This window comes from Arvicola amphibius, chromosome 4, assembly GCF_903992535.2.
Source record: "Arvicola amphibius chromosome 4, mArvAmp1.2, whole genome shotgun sequence".
Taxonomy (NCBI): Eukaryota; Metazoa; Chordata; class Mammalia; order Rodentia; family Cricetidae; genus Arvicola; species Arvicola amphibius.
In genome coordinates this window covers 37,237,941-37,254,117 of record NC_052050.1, presented here as the reverse complement: position 1 = coordinate 37,254,117, position 16,177 = coordinate 37,237,941, and the positions used below count along the sequence as shown (strand labels likewise).

At 43.6% G+C, this 16,177-nt stretch overlaps 1 protein-coding gene across 1 annotated transcript in view; it reads left to right on the top strand.

The window, feature by feature from the left end:
• Nucleotides 1-15,682, top strand: part of Synrg (synergin gamma) — a 61,517-nt gene extending 45,835 nt beyond the window's left edge. Inside the window, exons 15-19 of the mRNA XM_038325296.1 lie at nt 1,839-2,771; nt 12,045-12,503; nt 13,678-13,841; nt 14,863-14,916; nt 15,597-15,682. Of these exons, the coding sequence (XP_038181224.1) occupies nt 1,839-2,771; nt 12,045-12,503; nt 13,678-13,718 (1,433 nt within the window). The 3' untranslated portion in view covers nt 13,719-13,841; nt 14,863-14,916; nt 15,597-15,682. The remainder of the gene's footprint in view (nt 1-1,838; nt 2,772-12,044; nt 12,504-13,677; nt 13,842-14,862; nt 14,917-15,596) is intronic.
• The last annotated feature ends 495 nt before the right edge of the window (nt 15,683-16,177 follow it).

Below are 16,177 nucleotides of genomic sequence, written 5' to 3'. Positions count from 1 at the left end.
ATTTTATGGTTTTGGTTTTAAGTACATTTTATGGCTCATATGTATCTGTGTTTCATTTTTTAGAAAAAATATTTTTCTTTAAAGAAATGGGTGAGAAGCTGGACATGGTAGTGCATGCCTATAATATCATCACTCAGGAAGTAGAGACAGGAGACTGCCACAAATTCAAGACCAGTTTACTCTACCTAGTGAATTCTAGGCCAGCCAGAACTACAAAGGTAGACTGACTTTAAAAAAAAAAAATTTGGGTGTGGATTAGTAAAGAAATTTAGGGTTTTTATTTTTAACTCTCTAGAAGTGACAGTCATTATTTTTTAAATAATCGGTGATGTTGTTTGTATAGCAATATTCATGTTTGGTATACATCTGGATTTCATTAAATGGCATGTCCTAGCGGGTGTCACTGTAGAGCTCCAGATGCTGGAAGGAAAGTGAGGTCATCTGCATCCTGTCCTTGTAATTGTGAGAGACAAGATTAGATACTAATGAAGAACGCAAGCCTTAGTAAGAGTCCTGGCTTGCCTGGTCTGCAGAGCAAGTCCGAGGGTAGCCAGGGCAACACAGAGAAACCCTGTCTCAAAACAACAATACCAGCAACAACAAAAACCCAAACAAATAAAAAGAGAATTATGGCCCCAGAGTTTAAATAATCAGTTCTCAGGGGCTGAAAAAAGTGGCTCAGAGGATAAAAAATGTTTGTCACAGGAAGCCCAGTGTCCTGAGTTCAGTCTCCAGCTCCTAGGAAGAAGAGCAGTCAGTGCCCAGAGCTGCCCTCTGACCTCCATGTGTGCACACCACACTCACACACATAGATAGCAACAGTATCAAAGGTTTTAGTGTTTTATAGCTCTCTTATCTATGGCACTTAACTTGCTTTCCAAATAACTAGTTCTTTTTTTAATATTTATTTATTTATTATGTATACAATAGTCTGTGTGTATGTCTGCAGGCCAGAAGAGGGCACCAGACCTCATTACAGATGGTTGTGAGCCACCATGTGGTTGCCAGGAATTGAACTCAGGACCTTTGGAAGAGCAGGCAATGCTCTTAACCACTGAGCCATCTCTCCAGCCCCCAACTAGTTCTTTTTTCAAAGATTTTTTTTGCCAAAATATCTTCAAATTAATATGTGTCCTCAGCAAGATCTCATTATATCCTATCTAATAATTTGTGTTCCTGTGTGTGTATGTGTGCATGTGTGCTCAGCATTGAAACTAGGTCATGGTTGTTTCATGCATGAGCTTTACCACTGAGTACTAAGCTACAATACTAGCCTTTAGTAATTGGGTTTTTTGTTTTTCATGGTGGTTAGTTCATTGGTTGTTTGGTTAGTTGGTTGGTATATTTGAAACCTGGTCTTGTTAGGTAGCCCAAGTTGGCGTCAACTTGTGATCCTTCTGCCTCAGTTTCCCAAGTTCTGGGAAGGTGTGTGCCACAACATCCAGCTCTAAATCTTGTGGAAGTCTTGTTGTTCAGTTGTGCATTCTGAACATCAGAGGCAGAAGACTTCTCAATACTTCGTTGATGCTTTTGATTCTGTTTAAAACTGTATGAAATGTTTCATCTTTAAAGGGCTGCTCAGTGTGCTACTCAGAGAGGCTCTCTGGAGCCTCCAGCTTCTCTTTCAGTCTGGACGGAGGAGGAGAGTCTTGAGGGCAGTGCTTGCCTGTTTCCATATCACACTGGCTGTAATGCAGAAACAAGTTGTCTGATGAGAGTGTGGACTGTGGTTCCTGTCAAGCCGGGGAGAAACCTATAAAACCTTACCAGTTCAGTACGCATTGTTCTGTGTGGGCTTAACTCTGCGGCTTTCCTTCACTGCTTGCTCTTTCTTTCAGGAGAGAACTTTGCCGAGTTCAGATCCACAGGAAACGATGACGGCTTCACCGACTTCAAGACCGCCGATAGTGTGTCACCCCTAGAGCTACCGACAAAGGACACTTTCCCAGCAGCCTTTCCCTCTGGAGCTGCACAACAGAAACAGACACCAGTGAAAACCCCTCTGAACTTAGCAGACCTAGATATGTTCTCCTCAGTCAATTGCAGTGGCGAGAAACTGGTGCCCTTTTCAGCTGCGTTTAGCACGTCAAAGTCAGTTTCCACCAGACCTCCGCCAGCCGGCTCTGTGGCAGCCCCAGCAGCACTGGCATCCACTAAAACTTCTAGTTTGGTAGATGATTTTGGAGAGTTTAACCTCTTCGGGGAATACTCGAATCCTGCATCTGTTGGGGAGCAGGACGACTTTGCAGATTTCATGGCTTTTGGTAACAGCTCTATTTCATCTGAGGCAAAAGCAGAGGACAAATACGACATCCTCAGAGAGGAAGTGAGTCCCAGCCCCTTGGCCAGCAGCGCAGTGGAGAGTGCACAGAATCCACCTGCTGCATCTTCCAAGTACGATGTCTTCAAACAGCTCTCCCTAGAGGGAGCTGGGCTGGCCATTGAGGAGTTCAAAGAGAACACTCCTTCTGCCAGGAGTGACGATGACTTTGCTGACTTCCACTCCAGTAAGTTTTCATCCACAAGCTCAGACAAATCCCTGGGAGAGAAAGCGGTGGCTTTTAGACACGCCAAAGAAGACTCTGCCTCGGTGAAATCATTAGATCTCCCTTCCATCGGTGGCAGCAGCGTTGGCAAGGAGGACTCAGAAGATGCGCTTTCTGTTCAGTTTGACATGAAATTGGCTGATGTGGGAGGAGATCTTAAGCATGTCATGTCTGATAGCTCTTTGGATTTGCCAACAGTTAGTGGCCAACATCCTCCTGCCGCAGGTGAGGAATTGGTGAGATTGCTCTGGTGATGGTGATGTAGATTTCAAAGATGATTCTGTGGGTACTGTCTGAGTGACAGATTGAGGCGCTGGCTCGTTACCTTGGTGGCTATCTAGTAATTAACTAGCCTCCTGTTGTCTGTCTGCTTGAAGCAGTGTTCAACATGATGTTATGGAAACAATCTATGGGTACTCTGACTGCTCTAGAACTTAGATTGGAGAGCCGAAATATTTTTATTTTTGAAACCTAATACTCACTTGGTGTCAGAGGCCCGTACAAAGCCACTGCTCAGTGAACCCCACATAGCCAGGAATTTTATAAAACTTGCAGTGTCCACAGTGTTTCTTCATCCCCGTGAGTGGGGTCAGTGCTCCCGCTCTCCTTTTGTCTTCTCTTGAGTATCTTTAGAGTTGCTAAGACAGTATTTGTTTGGTTTACAGAAACTGACTCTTCTTAGGCCAAGAAAGTAAAAAACTCTTCCCACTTAGAATGAAGTTTGTCAGCTTCCTTGAGAAGAGGTAAAGAGGTCACTTAGGGATGCTCAGTGTATCAGGACCTGGCGGGGAGCAGGCCTGTTTTCAGTGTTACTGTTTTGCAGTGTGACTGCGAGTATTAAGTTGTAATAACCCTGTAGATGCTAGGGTAGGGTGACTACTAACTTCTGATAAGATGTGTGAAAGCCTTTCACAAGGGAGCCCTCTTTAAACCCTGTGTGGATTCACATGTAGCAGTTTATTCTCTGGTCCAGCTTCCTGTCACAAGAACTAGATTCCCAAGTGTCCTAGTTTTTATTTCGTTTTGTTTTTTAATATGTATATAGAAAGATAAACCTATTTTGTGGCCTTTAATAATGAGAACTATCTCAGCATTACTGTATTATTCTAGAAAAGGTAGTGTGCACATGCAGGGTTTGTTTCTTTACCTGGGAGGGACAGGTAAGACACTTCCAAGTTTACAGGCTCAGCAGACATTGTGAAGTGCTGTAGAGTCCACAGATTTCAAGCTGACAAATGGTGTCTGTCCTTTGCTACTGAAATGGGTTTCTTATGCTGGGTTTTGAATGGAAAGCAAAGTTAGCAAAGATCAGCGTGTTTCGCCTGCTGCCAGCCAAGGGGTTTCCTAGGTGCAGCTGGCTATCTGAGCTCCTTCTGCCCTTTGCTATTATTTTCTCATTTTTATCCTGTTTTTCCTTTTTTCCTTTGCTGCTGTTTGTTTGATGGATGATTTTATTCTTCTTTTTTGTATGAGCTGCGTGAGCCACAACACTTGGTTGCAAGGGGCATTGTTTTTTAAACAACAGCATTTGATTTTTATTTAAAAAAACAATTTCACAACATGTATACTAGCCTTTTGGACTTTGAAGTTATTAATTAGAGGCTATTTTTCTGAAAATGAATCTATATTCTTTCACAGTGCCAAACCACAAATCTGTGAAATGAGTTAATCCAGGTTTGGGATGTCTTTTTCCCGCCTTTTATTCGGGAAGGAGAGGTTGACTTTTGACTGAGCTCATTCCAATGGACCTGTTAAATAATCTGTGCCCATGCTCTCTCTGTATGTTTGGAACACTCTCAGAATGGAACCTGCCATGTTCAAGCCCACTCTCTTCAGAGGGAGGAGACCTGAAAAGCAGATTGTCTCCTTCTGTTGATCTGTAAACCTCTGGTGGGAACGGAGTAGTAACCCTTCAGAGCGGTTGTTAAGAGGGTTGATGGCTGACCAGGGAGTCATGCCTGTGTGTCCGTTGAGCAAGACTGCTGCATAAATAAATATATTAGAGAAGGAAAGCGGTAGGCATTGCTTCAATGCACTTTATTTTACCCTTCCGCTCGCCATGGAGTGATGAACTTGCTCTCTTAGTCTGAGGGTTGAAAGGACATTCTAGAGAAAGAAGCGGGCTGATGGAGCAAAAAGAACTTGGATGATTACTGTCTATGGACATGGTCTTGTTTGGAAACCCTAACTTAACTCTGAAGGGGATACTGTCTCTAACCCATGCTGTTAACTCTTTGTATGGACGGTAGATATACTAATAACATTGCCTGGTTTCTCTCTGCACATCATTGCATTTACCCTTTAGCCCTTGCTGCATATAATTTCAATGAGGCTGCTCTCCCAACCCCTAAATATATTCTCTCTGGCACAGCAGCGTCTTGATGTTCAGTCTTTAAGATCCTTTGTTTCTATGGCAGCAAGAGCTTACTTTGATTTGTGACTTTCTCAAAGGGTCAGCAAGACCTTTGTGGCTACCTACCTGTGAAGTAGCTCTTTTTGACATGGAAAATCTTTGTATTTTAATCAGCGCCTTATTATTTTTTTGGCTGCTTTTCTGATGTCTTTTTTCAACACAGACACTTGTGTGTGGATGTGCCCTTTGGAACTTGCTTTATTCTCTTTCTCTGCGAACACTGGCCTGCATGCTTACTCTGATGGCTCCTTCCCAGCTCTTCTGTACCATTCTCTTTTGCGACCTGTAAGTCCTGTGTTAATAAACGATTCTTTGGCATATTTTGAAAGTGTGGGGATGTCTGTAATTTGTGTTTTTGAGAATTAGAACAAAGAAATAATCTGGATGGTATAAAATTGAAGTCATGTCCCTTGAGACTGGGTTTTCTTTTTTTCCTCCTAAGAAGGCAGAGGTATGATTGCCTTTGCCCCTTGTACACCCGTTGACAGAAGTCATTAATGTGGCATTGAGCTGATGTGTAGCTTTAGGCTCTTGAGCTCAGTTGGCAGCATGCTTGCCAGCATCTGCAAAGTACTTATTTAATCCTCAGCACAAATAAATCAATATATGTAGACATATATTAAGCACACTCCTCAACGATGCAAAAATAAAGCTCAGCCAGATGTGAGACACACACCAGTGATCTTCGCACTTGTGAGGCTGAGACATTCGTAAGTTCAAGGCCAGCCTGAGTATACTACTGTGTCTCACTAGTCAAAGTAAAATATATACATACATACATACATACATACATATATATATATAAAAGTGGAAATAACCTGGACACTCTGACCTGGTCACCCGCACATGGCACACGTGTGCTCACACATAGACACTTTACACACAACAGTAATAAACGTTAAAAGCTAAGACAACCCTCAAAACAAAAGAACTAAGCTTTAAACTATTTTCATTTTTAAGAAAACAGTTTCTGGGCTGACTCAGTGGTAGAGTATTTGCCAGGCACTAAACTTGATCCCAGCATTGCAATAAATCAATCAATAAATTAATGAAAATCACAAAGACCAGTGAAAGTTAGCAACGAGTAGCCAGCCATGTAAACTATTTGCTCTATTTTAGGACAGGGTAAGAGTGAGGAACTCTGGCAATAGTCTTTTCAAGTCCCAAACCCAAGCTACATAAAGATTTCGGGGAAAGAATCATTTCAATGTTTTTAGTTTTTATTCATGATTTGAAGGTTTTAAGTTTTTGTTCATTTTTAGAATTTGTGGACAAAAAGGATATTGAACTCCTGAAAATGGGAATTTTGAGTAGAATTCCAGAAATCACTTTCATGTGCCATCCAAGAAAGAAAAAAGCTGGGTGTTGGGGGTCGAAATTCACGCGGAGAAAAGCCAGGCCTTGCACTCAAGATGTATAATGTGCTGAAAGTTGAGAAGTTGCTGTTAAAACCTTGTACAGGTGCTCTGCATTTTAACTATGTGGACTGCTAACAAACTTGGGAGAAAAGCCTCCAGCTAGTGATTCCAGCAGCTGCACTCTCCACTGCGAGAACGACCTCATGATGCTGTGGCTTCTATCAGTAGATTCTCTAAAACCAGGACAGTCTACTGGGTTTGCTTTAACTCCCTTGTGAGCAGAAGTGACCACCCCTGTGTGCAGAAGTGACCACCCCTGTGTGTAACTGCCATTCACTGAACAGCTCATTGTGTCTAGATAGCTTATGATTTTTAGGGAGGTAGTTTTTTTTTTGTTGTTGTTGTTATTGGTTTTTTGAGACAGAGTTTCTCTGTGCAACAATCCTAGCTGTCCTGGAGTTAGCTTTGTAGACCAGGCTGGCCTGGAACTCAGAGATTTGCCTGCCTCTGCCTCCTGAGTGCTGGGATTAAGGTGTGCGCCACCACCGCCTGGTGATGGTTTTTATTTATACTTCTTTTGTTTTATTTGACTCAAGGTCTCACTATGCTGTCTAGGCTACTCTTAAACTCCTGAGTTCAAGTTATCCCCCTGCCTCAGATTTCAGAGTAGCTAGGGTTCCAGGTACATGTCATCATGCCCAGCTATTTTTATTTATGTATATTTATTTATTTATTTATTGCATTGTTAGTGCCCTACCACCAAGCTGCACTCTCAGCCAGAATCACTTTATTGTCTTTCTTAGGAGCGGCTATCATCTGAGGACTTTTGATAAGTTGTTTGGGAAATGTCAGCTAAGTGATTCTGAGAACATAAGAGGGCATATACCCTGGAGGCTCTGCCCCCTAAGTCTGCTCTCTCCCTTTTGATAGCCAGAAGGCCTTCATTTAATTACCATCTTTTGTGCTCATTTGGTATCATTTTGATGGGATTTCTATTATTTTTACTATTTTTAATTATATATGTGCGGGAGTTGTGCATTTAAGTGCAGGTGCTGTGGCAGCCAGAAATATTGGGGCTCCTAGAGCTGGAGTTACAGGTAGCTGGGAGGTGCCTGGTGCAGCTGTCGGTTGATTGGCACGCACTCTTAAACTCTGGGCCCCGTCTCCAGCCTGGGTTTCCCTGACTCACCTTGGACAATCTTACTGTCTCTTGCCTTCTAGCCTCCTCTGAGTCTAATATTCTCATGCTTGCTGCTTTTCTTTATTGACCATAAAGCATTGACATAGAAACCTGAAGATGCTTACAGTGTAGACACAATTTAAACCATAGCGTCACAGGAGTTGGTGCAAACACGCCGAGAAGTGTCTACGCGGAGTAGAAAGCACAGGAAGGCAATCAAACGGCAGTGTTTTGTAGCCTGTTGCTCAGTGAGGTCACTTTTCCTATTCTCTACAACAATGCCTTTCAGGATGCTTGAGACTTAACAGGACATAATCAGACCAGGCTTTACAGTTAGTAGAGAATATTCTCTAAAGGAGAATTGGGCCCAAAAGAAGGAGACATGGAGATATACAAATATTTCGTGGTTTGTGTTGGTGAATGAAGGCTGGGTTAACTCAGCATTAGATATTAGAAGTTGTTCCCTCTTTGGGCCAGCAAACGTTGCTACTGCTATGCAGAACACTCAAGAATAGTGGAATTGTGCTTGTAATTCCCTTTTGGTTTTTCTTCCTCTAAACTCCTTCTTAAAAGCCAGTAACTCTTAATCTCTTGGGCATATACCCACAGCTTTAGAAAACATCCACAGGTGTGGCTTTCACCTTCTGTGTCCTGTGGTGGTGGCTTACATGCCTGGGGATACCTTGTTTTCATATACAACATGCATTCAGAGTGGATCTGAATAGAGGTTATGGAAGAGCCTGGTAGGGTTAGCTGCCTGTAGGAGAGAAAGCCATGTCTTGATTTGATCCACAATAGGAAGCGGGTCGTACTGTTTATTCTTTTGTCCTTTGTCATAGTGAATTCCCGTTGCAAACAATCGTGTGTGAAAGCACACGGTTTGGCTTTACTACCTGTGCCCAGTTGCAGCTCTCTCTAGCACCACCCAGGAGCTGGAAGGATTGGAGATACAGTAATGACTCTTCTTTTATTACGGTCATTCCCCATTTTCTTTTTTCTTTTCTCTTGTAATTTTCAAAATTCAGCTACTAAATTGCAAAGCCATCTCTAGTCACTTCGGTGCTTATAACATCCGGTATCATTTTTCCCAGACAGGGCTCCTGTCTTTCAAGCTGGAGGCCTTGTTCTTTATTGTTTTTAAGATCTTTATACAATAATACAAAGAACTGGGTTGCTAAGCAAATAGAGAGTTGTTAACATGGAAAAATGGGGAGTTTCTTTGTTTGTTCTTTACCTCCAATCAACTTATGTGCCAGATTTTTCTCAGAAAATGGTTTACCAGTGTTCACTATACCAAAAAAAAAAAAAAAAGCACACTTGGTATTTATACTGTGTATAGCTGTCGAGGCTCAGGGATAGGCATTATGTAACCATTTGGGTTTTGGTTTTTATGTAATGCCAGTTTAGTGCTTATGGGTTCGAATTAATTACTCTTTAGTAATTTGCTTTTTCACCTACATTCAGTTTCAAAGTTTGCATTTAGTGACTAATAACATGTTTACTCTCTGGTTAAAATATATATCTCAAACATTTCCTTTTATGTCTTTCATTTGGTTCCTCATTTAGTCATTTGGTCACCTCAGTAAGTAGCTCCAGAAGGTGAAATGTTCCATGATTTCAATGAAGACCTTCGTAGGTATAAAGTCTTAAGAGCTCTTCTGCTAAGGTGTTGCTTACAATGCCTTTTACCTCGCTTACAATGTGAGTCATTCTTGAGTAAAAAAAAAAAAAAAGGGCTTGTCTTCTTGTTGCATAATTGCACAAAAAGGTCTTTTTATCACCATAGCAACTTGGTTTCAGTGTTTGAACTAGAGTTGTCATTCCATAAATTTATCTTTGGCCTGCCCCCCTCCCCCAAAAAACACCAAATCGCTACTTTTGAATAGATAAGACGCTAGAAGCAGTCTCTGATATGGTTTCCCCAAAGAGCCTTCCAGAAAGGTCTAATAATAAATGTACCTGTGTGGTGAAGCATTCTGCTCAATGTTCCCCTGACAGACTAGTCTGGTGTTCAACCACATCTGTCTCCTGATTGAATGGCACCTCATTTGAACCTGCGCACCTGGTCTAGGCAGACCCTCTACTACCTAGAGGGGAAACACTACAGTGAGAGACTAAGAAAGTGCTTTGTCTAACAGCTTGCTTCACTTTTTCTAAACTATAAATTTGTCACCTAAATTGTTTTTCCTTCTTGTTAAGCAAGCCACATGTGAGGGGTATGGTTTGTGCTGCAGAATTTGAAAGTGTTCCATCTTTTAGCAAAGGAGATTTGCTTTGCCAGTTGACTAGCATTTTTCTCATTCATTGACCGCTCTTATCGGAGCATAGGGAGTTGTGTGGAGTGGTGGTGGGAGAGCTGTGGGAGTGTCCAGAACCTCGAGCCTATTCTAAACTATGTGCTGCTGTTGTGACAGGAGGGGCAAGGACCAGTGTTGTTTCACCCATTGCCTTCATTATGAAAATCCGGTCACAGAACTCTGGGTTCCTTGTGAGATGTGTATGCGGTTATCAGGGGGTTGTGTGTGTGGTTATCGGGGGTTGTGTATGGTTATTAGGGAGACTGTGTGTGGTTATTGGGAGGTTGTGTGTGTGATTATCAGGGGGTTGTGTGTGTAGTTATCAGAGAGGTTGTGTGTAGTTATCGGGGTGGTTGGCCTTCTCTCTCAGATGCAGTTAAATGAAATAAGAGGCCTCTAGCCTGCCCCCGTGCCCTCCTGAAAGGAGCGTCTCCACGCCAGCCATAGGCAGCCTTCTCAAGTTTGCTTTTTGAAAACTAGCTGGAAAACCAGGCCTGTAATTCCAGCAACTCAAGAGACTGAGGCAGGAGGATTTTTGAATTCAAGGTTAGTCTTACCAAGTTAGTAAGAGCCTGTCTCAACAGAGTTAAAAACAGAGCTGGAGACGTGGGTCAGTGGCCAGGCACTTGCCTGGTGTGCCACGGCCCTGCATCCCCTGCATGACAGAAGGATCGAGGGGAGGAAAATGAGCAGAACAGCTTTTCCTGGTAAATCACTAAGATGGCAAGCGACCTTTTCACGTTTACTCTGAAAGGATTCAAGGTGTTACACGTATTGCCCTCCAGGCTCTGAACAATCTTCCACATACATTATCACAGCTGATTGTCCTCACACCCCTTCAAATACACAGTCTTACCTCCACTTCATAGATGAGCATACCAGAGTTCAGAAAAGTACACTTGGGGGCTGAGGTGGGAGGGTTGCCAGGAGTCAAGGCCAGAGTGAACCAGAAAGGTTGTGTCCATGCTAACCAAGTAAGTAGGTGGCAGAGTCAAACTTGGATCTTTCCAGACTGGAAAACTGCATTCTTTCTGCTGTCTTCTGCTATCTCTTCATTCGTTCATTCATTCATTGACTAGGCTGGCCTTGGAGATCAGCCTGCTTCTGCCTCCCAAGTGCTGGCCCCACCTCATCGAACTTATTTAAATATAGATGAAGAAGATAGTGGGTCTTCTAGCCCAGCACATCTCTCTTTCACTTCTTCCACCTTCAGTGAGTGTGGGAAGGGAGGTGCATTACTGAAGCAGAAACATCCCAGAAGGACCTCAGACTTTTCGTGTGCTGGCCTGGGACTCACAGAGATCCGCCTGCCTCTGCCTCCTGGGATTAAAGGCAGGCGCCACCACATCCAGGTCCTCCATTCTATGTTTTTAGGACTAAGATAATTCAGGCTGATTTTTGTTTTTCTCACATTCCATCCCAGCAATAGGATATCCAAACTGACCAAAATAAAAATGAGGTAAGTGACTGCTTGATTAAAATCCTCCATGTGGCTCTGCCTGACACAGAAATTTCTAGTGCTTTATTAAAAGTTAGATGAGAAGGGTTTTACTTTTGTTTTGAGAAACTGGATTTTTGGTTTGTCTCATTCCCTATAACTGGGGTTAAGAAGAACAGTGTTCACGCAGTCTAGAGAAAAGGAGATATGGTTTTGGTACAGAATATGTAAGAATGCCTTCGAGCTTAAGAAGGAATAATTCGTTAAATGATCAGTATGGACATGGCTATGCAACCTATCTTTGTAGTAATTTTTCACATATAACAGAAAGTATTTGTTGTTTCGTTTTGTTTTGTTTGAGACAGGGTCTCTTTGTAGACCTGACTGTCCTGAAACTGGAGATCGGGCTGACCTCAAACTCATAGAAAGCTGCCTCCCAAATGTTGAGGTTAAAGCTGTGTACCACCGTGCCCAGGTTTCTTTAAAATCAAATATAAATGCTAGCTGAAAACGAATACGGTTTCTGAAAGATCAAATGTTACAGCCCAACTCCTTTAATTTTAGTACAAGCTTTGACTGTAGTTCCTGCAGCATAACATGGGACTGATGAAATGTTCTAGGCATTTTGCCTAATTTAGGAGCTTGGCTCTAATTGTAGGACCTTCCTTTCCTTTCAGATGTAGAGGATTTAGACTGTGATGCTTTCAGAAGCTATAGTAGCCATTCTGGAGTGAGCACACTTAGGAGCTGTGACTGGCCAGACAGGGGTGATGCATCTCAGGGCAGAAAATTCTCTCCATTTGTCCCCTCAGCAGGAAATGGGTCCTTCTCAGCCACCTCAGTTCTTCAAAAGAAAGAGACCTCATTTGGCAGTTCTGAAAACATCACCATGTCATCTCTCTCCAAAGGAACAGCCTTGGCGAGCGAGGATGCTCTCCCAGAGACTCCCTTCGCAGCCTTCGCCAGCTTTAAAGACATGATGCCCCAGAGCATTGAGCAGAAAGAGTGTGAAAATGAGGACTACCAGGACTTCACAAGGCAGGACCTGCCCACAGCGGCACGGAGCCATGAGACGGCATGTCCAAGCCCGGCTTCCAGTGTCGCCTCTCACGAAACCCCCAGGGAGTGTGCAGACGACTTCGGAGAATTTCAAAGCGAAAAGCCCAAAATCAGCAAATTTGACTTTTTAGTAGCCAATTCACAAAGCAAAATGAAGTCCAGTGAAGAAATGATCAAGAGTGAGCTGGCAACCTTTGACCTTTCTGTTCAAGGTAAGCCTTTCTTCGCATGGGCTTGTTCCACTGAGGTGTTACATTCTTTCCTGAGAATGCCACAGTGATTTTTAAAACCAGGCATGGTGACGCATGTCTGTAACCCTCGCATTCTAGAGGCTGGGGCAGGAGGATCATGAGTTTGAGGTCAGCTAGGTTATATAGTAAGCTTCAGGTCAGCCTAGGCTATATGATGAGACACCTACCTTAAAAACTAAAAAGTAATTTCAAAGAAAAAGTAAAATGATGATTCTTTGTTTAGCAGGAAATAGATGTCCCAACCTGTAAGACTGCAGTTTCCCTAGAGCTCAGTTCAGGTCACTGTCCCTCATGACTGCTTATTGGAGAAAGACAGAGAGCATGTACTTTCCTTCACACTCTAGGTTTGCTTAGAAGTGTGCCTGTAAAGCCAGTCGTGGTGGGCAAACGCTTTTACTCCCAGGCACTTGGAGGGCAGAAGGCAGGCGGATCCTCTGTGAGTTACGGAAGGCAAGCCTGGTTTACACAGTGAATTCCAGGACAGCCAGTTTTATATGTGAGACCCTATCTCAAAAAACACACTAAAGGACATGCAGTGCTCCCTGCAGGACTTGAGTTTGGCTTCCCAGCACCCACATCTGGCAGCTCCCAGCTATAGCTTCTGGTCCAGGGAATCTGATAACTTTGTCCTCTGTAGGCACCTGCACTCATATACACATGCCCAAAAATATAGCACACATTCGTAATTAAAAATCACAAAAATCTATGTGGCCTTTTAAAAAGGTATCTGTTTCAATTGATCCATGAAACCTGAAGTAATAGCAAACATTTTAAAATTAGATTTCTCAATCTGGATTTCTGGTCTTTCTTGCAAAGTTGTAATATCTGGCAGTGCAAGGCCTGCATTCAGCCAGTGACAGGACAGGTCTCACTGGCTCCTAGAAACCCATATTTAGAAGTCCCTTTGCATCTAGAATGGCGTGATTCAGACCTTAGGATTATGTAGTGAGGTGATAGAGTAGAGAAGAGTGGAGGAGCCAGAGGAAGGGAACCTCCCAGACAGAGTGAGCGGAGACTGTTTCAGAATGCCTCCTGACAATGGCCACCTGTAATGATGGTCACATCAGCAAACAGACCCCTGCTCCAGCCAGGCGAGTAACAAGAACCTTTGTATCTATTGTTCTCCCCGACCCAGGATCACACAAGAGGAGCTTAAGCCTCGAGATAAAGAAATAAGCCGGTCCTCTCCTTCTCCGGCCTGGAGCAGCCTTTCAGAGACCGGTCCAACACTCTTGAGTGAGGAAGACTGCGCTGCCTGTCATCCGAGACAAGTACAAAGACCTGACTGGCGAGGTGGAGGTGAGCTGGGCAGCCTCCTGGATGAGACTCCGGGAAAGAATGCTTTTCCATTGTCCCAGGGGAGGGAGGGGGAGGGATGAGAAGGAGACTCTGGACACCAGATGGCAGATAGCTCATCCCAGGTCGAGGCTGGCAGCATCAGCCCAGAATGAGCATGCTCCCTGTGTGTGACAGCCACTGAAAGTCCTGGCTAAAGTTGAAGTTGTTGCTGGGACTTTGTAAGGACAGAAACGTTTAAGAAAATCTTTTCCAAAACTTATACTTTATCATCCTACTGAATTTTAAATCATTACCATAAAGAAAAGGAAAAAAATGTTCTGGATTTTCTATTTCTGTGTATGGTATCTTAATTCCATCCCTGTTCCTATGACACATACGAGTGTACACACACAACACACACACACGTACACACACAGTAATGAACTAGGGAATGGAAAGCTGAAGTTCTATTCTGTGGAGTTTTTATTGTTGTCTTTAGTTTGGGGGCTTTGGGGGGTTGTTGTTGTTGTTTTGAGACAGGGTTTCTGTGTAGCTTTGGAGCCTGTCCTAGAACTCACTCTGTAGACCAGGCTGGCCACCACTACCCAGTTTTATTGCTGTTTGGGACACTCTCATGTAGCCCTGGTTGGCCTAAAACTCTCTATGTTGACCAGGCTAGTCTTAAAACTCAGTGATCCTGCTTCTGCCCCCCAAGTTCTAGGATTTCAGGGGTACGCCCCTACGCCTAGCTAAAGCTGTAGGATGGCACAAGCTCATATACTAGAGACCTACATGGTGACCGATAGAAGCTTACACTGTTACTGACTGGAGCAAATGTGGCGGTGTTTACACAGAGAGGTTGCTGTAAAATAGGTCCTTCAAGTTCATATTTCTTGTCTCAGTGGATTTGAAATGATAACTGTCTTTGCAAGCATGCTTTCAGTAGAAAGGAATCTTCCAGCCTTTTTGTATTGAGCGAAGTCATAAACAGAGCACCCTCAAACCTGACTTGTTGAACTCAGTTCCTTTTATAAACCCACAGGAAAACGAGAGGTACGCGTATGAGTGGCAGAGATGCCTGGGGAGCGCCCTGGATGTGAGTATGTCACTTCTCTGCACCTGCGCGCTCTTGCACTGTTTGTCTCCTCGGTTCTTCTGAATGAATGCAGGAAAACACGAGGGATGCCTTACTTCCTTCACCACACCACAGCATGGAAGTCAGGCAGGGCTCTCAGTGAGCTGGCTCAGTATTTGAGAGTCGGTGCTTGCTCTTCCAGAGGACCTAGGTTCAGTTCCCAGCATCTACATGGCAGCTCACAACTGTCTGTGACTCCAGTTCCAGGGGATCCAGCACCGTCATAACAGACATCATGCAGGCAAAAACACCAATGGTATATAAGATAAAAGTAAATAAATTTTAAAAGAAAAGGAAACCGCGCAACCCTTCCAGTTTGCAGTGTAGACACTGCTCATTTGCCAGCCGTCCCGGTCTGACGCTGTGTTAAGACATCGCAAAGTGATAGCATCGCCTCTGGCCTGCGTGGAAACAATATTCAATCTAAAGAACCTGCTTCTCTTCCCCCACCCATCCCTCCATTAGACGTGAAGACTGGTGTTTCTTCAAAGTTAAATTCTTAGATTTGTCTCTGCACAGGCTCTTGCACACTCTGGTCGGGCCCCAGCTTTTCACACTGGTTGGGTTTTCTACTAATGAGAAATTGATTTGCAGTGACCGTTCCTTGGTTGTATCAGATAATGCGATTTCATTTCTTGTAGGTCATTAGAAAGCAAATGACACCTTAAATGGCATTAGCAGCAGCGCTGTTTGCACGGAAGTCATCCAGTCAGCCCAAGGCATGGAGTATCTTCTAGGTATGTTCTCTGGTATTTCACATAGTGAACCGTGGCATGCCGCGTTAGCATCAGTGTTCACTCATGGCTGAATGCCACTATCTGCAGCCTCACCAGCGCTGCCTTCATAGGTAAAATGCTGAGGTCACGGGCAGCAGCTGTTCTACTTACGGTCTCTGTGCTGAAGTTTTCAAGTCTGTGGTGGTTGAAGAGATAGCTCGGTGGTTAAGAGCGCCTACTGCTTTTGCAGAGGGCGAGAGTCCAGTTCCCCACACCCATGTTACTTGCCTCACAACTGCTGTGAATTCAACTCCAGGGGACCCAGCATACTTTTCTGGTTTCCACCAGACCCTGCACACACATGGCATACATTCACACAGATTTGCACATACCCCTGAATAAGAATCAACATCTTAAACCAGTAACAGATATAATTCATTTATTTTTATCAACAAGTCTTAACTAGTAAGAACGTTTAAGTGGCAACCCGTTTTAAGAGCATCCTC